Source organism: Pygoscelis adeliae, unplaced genomic scaffold (genome assembly GCF_000699105.1).
Source record: "Pygoscelis adeliae isolate BGI_AS28 unplaced genomic scaffold, ASM69910v1 Scaffold582, whole genome shotgun sequence".
Lineage (NCBI taxonomy): Eukaryota > Metazoa > Chordata > Aves > Sphenisciformes > Spheniscidae > Pygoscelis > Pygoscelis adeliae.
Genome location: NW_008824281.1, coordinates 414408 through 420544, shown reverse-complemented (window position 1 = coordinate 420544; position 6137 = coordinate 414408). Strand labels below are relative to the sequence as shown.

The following is a 6137-nucleotide window of genomic DNA, read 5'->3' as shown; positions in this document are numbered from 1 at the left end:
GGAAGTTGCGCTTCTGGTTTGCAGTTGTGAGCACCACCATTTGCTGATCCGGGTGGATTCGGCAACCCTCTTGGCACTGGTTCATTCTGGGTTACAGGTTCTATCAACTTTTGCCAATTCCGCAGCAATTTCTTGGCACGTTTGGCAAGTTCCTCATTGGATGTCTTCTTCCTCACCTCATTGATAAGCCTCCCAAGTCTCGTTTCCTAGAAAGAAAGAAAAGTTGTTTTACAAAGAGGTATCATTCTGAACAGAATTCTTAAGGTACGTTTCTGCTTTGTAACGCTTACCCTAAGAAATACCTAGTTAAAAACCACTAAAGATTTAAGTGTTGAATTAATCTGTTTGGAAAGGATTTTACTCCAGTCGGTCCAGTGCTCTGCCACGCAACGTGAAACCTGCTGTAGGTTTCAAGTCACCCTGTCCTTATTCCCTGGCTAAAGCACCAGAGCCGTTAGCTGTGAAAAACATCAGAAAGGAATTCTTTAATCAGCAAGAATCTTGAGAATAAAGGTGCAAGTTCAGATTGGAGGGGAAATGCAGCACCCAAGGCAGAAAAGGTGCGCGTTTATCACAGTGAAAGTATAAGATCTGCAGAAAGAGGCAAGAGAAAAAATTCCAGGGTCTTTGCCTATTACAGGACGTAATACGTTGACACTAAAAATCTCCGTTTCACAAACCCGACTAGCCAGGGTGCGACTTACGTCCTACCTTCTTCCTCCATCTCTCCTCTCCCTTCACTCCCCAGTATCTCGAAAGGGCATGAAAGACCGATTTAAACAAGCATTCCTAGGGTGTCCCAAAGTGGTTTCGTAAGCAGAAGGAAGAGAAGTGTTTGACTGTTCCCAAAGCACATTTGAAAACAAAGAATTGTTCCACAAGTCAGATTACTCAAGAAAAGCACTTCAAAGGAAAACGTAGACCGGACTGTGACAGAAATATGCAACATGTTGTGATACATACGTCGAAATACAGCTGGAGTTATAGTTAAGCAATAGTTAAAAGCAAGTAATACCAATAATTTCAATATAAAGATTGAGAAAAGTTTCATAATTTAGCCATAAAGAGTTCTTTGGGCTCTGTTTCTAAGAGCAGCCAGTGAGGCTGCAGCTGCAATCCCACCTGATGCTTCAGCTTTTAATACACCTCATCTCACCAGCTACATCAGGCATCGAAACCTGCTTAACTGAATTTAAGATTAATTTTACGGACACAGAGTAACTATATTCCTATTTCAGATTCTTTGGTGCTTGGTCACCAGACATCTAAAAAGGCGATCAGTACTTCAGCAAGCAGAGTGATGTTGCTGGGCGCAACAGAATTAATTGGTAGCAAGTAATGATTAATTTAGTGCCCTACACAAACAGGAACTGTGCTGCACAGAATACTGATCTGAATCCAGAAAGAATCACTGTGTATGCACCGAGATGTCAGAAGCAGCACGAGGGGGACAAAATAATATCTTAATTGTGAATCCTTTGCAATCAATCTATTGTTTCAAGAAAAGCTCTTATGGAAATTAGATAGGCAGAGAAAGTCCTTTTATACACACAAAAATCAAGCGATGTTTAGAGGGTGACATACCTCAAGTGCCTCTTTGGTAATGGGATATTTCTCCAGGCTGGAGATCACTTCCAGCACTGCCACCATGTTATGGATCTGCAACAAGGAAGACAAAGTCACTTCATGTTTCATGTACAGGTCTTAGTTATCAAATGTAATTTAAGACCTTCCACTTTATAATTGCTGGAAGCATTAATCACAAAATTACTATCACACTGTCTGGCTTTAGGGAGCTGATTGTTCAAAGAATAGGGACAAGGACACTTTACTGACCTAGTTGGAAACTGCAGGAGCTGTAACAAACATACTCCTCTTATGTAAAGCTAAAGGAAACATTAGCAATAAAACCAGTGTGACTTACTAGCGAAGTTCTGAGCCCCCAGCCACGGTATTAGTTAACTGTCCTACAGCCTAGCTGGAAACGCAAGTGCCAAGCGGACCAGGAGCAGCAACGAGTCAAATCAGAAACGTTGCATTCATTCCTCTAGGCACTGCTTTTGATTTACACAAGTCACCGTTCTACGATTTTGTTCAAAACGTTGATGCTCCCTGTAGCTACACACCAAGAGTCTAAAAACCCAGGTATGAACTCCTCCAAGTTTAAACGCAGAGATGAAGCAAACGCTGTGCCCAGTAGGTGTCCTCAGACCATCGCCCAGCACCAGACGGACCAGGCGTGGGACACAGCCACAGCTCCTGAACAGCCACCTTAAAAACTCCACAATCATTCTAGAATTGTATTTCCCGACACCTAAGATGGTGAGGAGTAACTGCAGAAATACACATTACGTTAACAAAGCATGTATCAGATTTTCTGACGGGCTTCACTGCAACATTTCGGTATGCATGAGTAAGCTCCGCACAAAAGCAGTTGCCACAATCTGTAGATGTTAAGCGCAAGTGTGATTTTAATAATTTCTAAGAACCCCCAGACTACACAGAGATCGTATTTCCACTACCTGATGATGTTAAGAGCACCAAAACCTGGAATTTCTAATTCACCTTTGTAGGTAGAATTAAAAGATAAGCAAAGGAAAACTTGAATCACAGTCTCATTTATTGCTCAATTTCATTTGTGACTCAACTGGACGTGAACTGCATCTGAGAAAAATCTCGCAGCAAGAACCTCTGCAGGGATCCCGCATTATCCTCAAGTCTTCTCAGGAGCACAGTCGGGTAGTCCCACCCTCCCAGCCACACACTCTGCTGCAAGAGCCTTCATTTTAAGAAGACTGCAAGTTTGTAAGAATTTGCTTTCTCAAGTCCATTCTACCCTTCTATTAAGATACAACAGGAGAATCAGGAGCTGAAGTCTCGTCCTTTCAGAAAATCTTGTGCATAGACAATGTTTTTTCCGTCACAGCAGGACTGCTTGACGTTGGAGATACTTGGCTAAAGCTGTCAGTTAAACACTTTGCCCCATTTTTAGACTTACTTCTATCAAACTTAAGTTTAAAGACTACGCAGGCTTTGAACGATTATAACTCTTACAGGTTGTAAAACCAACTTCAGACCAAAGATGCATTAATTTGTCATGGTCTTCTCTTCACTGAACTACAACAGCCTCTGCAGATAGTTAAAGCCCTACCGTCCGGTCAGGTCTAGTAAAACTCCGCTTCAGCTTTAAAGCGGCAATAGCACGTATTTTGACATATTTTAGTTCTTACTATCTCACTTCAGCGCGCTGACTTTCTTTCATGTTTTGATCCTTGCACTGCCCTCAGTGCCTACTTAAATCACAGTTTAGGTAATACATAACACCAGTTTTTTTTTTCAGTTTCTAGAACCAGAGCACTTAGAATAGCTAGTGCTCAATTCTGGGAGTTTCCAGACAAACATTTTTAGACTTGCAAAACATGATACCCTCCTTCCCAACACATATTGTAGGCTATGAATTACCAGGGTGCAAAAAGGCTCTGTGTATTGCACACATCAATAATTGGTACAATTATTTTTGCAGTTACTGGTAATCCCCAAATATTCATTATCTAAATGACAAACTGATAGCAAAAAAGGATCATTATTCTATCAAAAGGTCAAGATGGGGAAAGTGATATGCTCGTATATACACACACCTACAGAAAGATGACATTGGTCAGGGAATTTCCAGTAACAGCTTTGCCTTTGTTTCAATATACCCAAGTACACACACACGGATGCCCCCGAATGCTAAATCACCTACCGGAGTCCAGGTCTACACCGAGACTGACAGACTTACTTCATTCCCTCCTTTGAGGGACACATGGTGCCAATTAAGACAGTGAAAGCAGCCTTACACCGCTGAGTCTGTGCTGATCGCTCAACTTCTGGTAAAACACAAAACACCCATTTCAGATTCTTCACACATTTGTAACCAATTGAAAACATGCTGTCGCACTGAAGCAACTGCTGCAAGGAGCACGAAGGCTCACACTCGAGATAACTGCAAGAAGCTCCTCTCATTTTCCCTTCTTTCTGACCTGCAGGGACGCGTGGCTCTTAAAAAAAAATAAAAATAAAATGTTCAGGCAGGTTCAACAACTTCTCCACCCTTCCCCAGTAGTTTTGTGTAGTTTCCTTGGAATGCTTCACCCAACCTGCCGTAAAGAGAAGCTTATAATAAAAATCATATTCACCTATTTCAAAATAACATAGACTGAAGTTTCTTGCGGTATAGTTAAACACTATGATGAAAACAAGACGACCTCCCCAAAACGCTTCGAGTATCATCTATTCAATGTGAAGACACCTATTTCGATAACAGCAGCACATCAGCATTGCACACCAGTACCTCCACCTTAAACCATCTGTTACTGGCTTAATAAAATTGATATATTGTCACATAACTGACATGAGACCGAAGTTACAAAACCTACCAGGGCATCATCCTACTTTGAGCAGCACCAGAAATGATAATTTATTAACGCAAGCTGCTATAAAAAAAATGCTTATTGGCTACACAGCTGGTAGGCAAAGCGACATAAAGCGGAGTGGGACAACGGAGTTTGGCAACCTCGCTCTCTTCAGACACCAGCTAAGAGCACAATTGCGTAAGTCAGTGTCTCAGGAACTTGCACATCCCTTTAGTTTCTATTTGCCTTTGCCTGCTCACGCTGCAACCCATTACTACCACCCCAAAACAAGAACTTCCATGAAGCAACCCCAGGACCTTGCATTTAGGAGCCTGCAGAAAACGGCTAAGAATAGTTTATACGGCATTTCAAACCATCCCATGCTATTCCCATGTTGTGAAGATTGACTGGCACACAGACTAATTCACTCAGAAGTTTACTGGAGAACATCTGCTTTGAGTCGTCTACGATAATCCTTTCCAGCCAACCCTAATGACAGTCACAGAAAACAAATCTTATTTATTCCATGCAAGTCTCCTTAAGTCATTCAGCTATACTCTGGAGCTTACTACTGGTATCTGAGATCCTTTCCAAGTTAAGCACTAAATGTTTTTACTACAGCCTCAGACAAAAGCATGGGTTTCTGAACTCTCTGGAAAAGATCAAGCAGCTTAATTTCCTTTTTTAAACTGCCATCTTAATCCTATTTTAGCTTTTATAAATCAAGAACAATTCAGTAACTAACTTCAGGGTAAGTGTTACACAGCAGTTTAAAAGGATAAAAAAAGTGTCTTTGGGTTTGGGAAGTTTAATGTACAGCTGTTCCCTGCCACCTCCAATTCCACTGCCTCCTTCCCAGGCAGATTTGAAAATAGCAGCAAACGCAGCATCCGCACGTGAGCTGGTATCACCGCTTCCACGTGGTGCAGAAGGACTAGGACTACCAACCTGCTGGGACGCATTTTATGTTGGACTAGCACACTCCACTGTTGTGCTTTGTCTTCTTTCATCTACAGACCAGTCCAGATACAAAACACACTGGTGCTCATTTTGTAACACCTTCCTTTCTTCCTCAGGACTGCCTCGACACAGAGGACAACCTGCGGCTCACTCCACTGCTGCCTGAGAAACAAATGTTACAGAAACATTCAATTGCAGTCATTCGAATAAAGCAATTTGGGGTTTTTTTGGTTGGTGTTTGGTTTTGTTTTTTTTAAACATTTCACAGGGATGTTTCTAAAGATCTTTGCATGCATGACTAGACCATGACAGTCGACAAACCAGATCTGAGTTAGCAAGGATGCTGCTGCTGAGACACTCGGTTACACAGGCCTGCAGTAGGAGAAGAGTAGGTATTTCCTTGTAACATGAAAACCCGAGAGCTAGGTGTACAATTACAAAAAAAATCGCAGTGAAACCGCCAGTACAGATGCCCATCCTACTGGATTCTGGCTAGAAAGGCTCTTTTTAATCACTTGCATAAAGTTCACGTAACAGCACTAAGAGGCATCTTTTGACACAGTATCATCATCATCATCCATACGGGCCGCATTAGTACCTTTAGAAGTTTCTAAAGGGTATTTAAACTTGGCCTAGCAGGTCTAGAGTCCCTAATCACCGAAGCTTTTCTAAAACCAAAGTGTAATGCTATTATCCTCCTGAAATCACAGGTTATAACAATCAATGACTCCATTATAAGCATTTTGAAACAGGCTATACAGATATAGCAGAAAACACCGGCTT

General features: G+C 41.8%; 1 protein-coding gene across 1 annotated transcript in view; it reads right to left on the bottom strand.

Annotated features, from left to right (window-relative positions):
* MED26 (mediator complex subunit 26) overlaps window positions 1-1695 on the bottom strand; it is a 4290-nt gene extending 2595 nt beyond the window's left edge. Inside the window, exons 1-2 of the mRNA XM_009318421.1 lie at window positions 1585-1695; window positions 38-206 (exon numbers count right to left, since the gene is read on the bottom strand). Of these exons, the coding sequence (XP_009316696.1) occupies window positions 38-206; window positions 1585-1695 (280 nt within the window). The remainder of the gene's footprint in view (window positions 1-37; window positions 207-1584) is intronic.
* Window positions 1696-6137: the final 4442 nt, after the last annotated feature.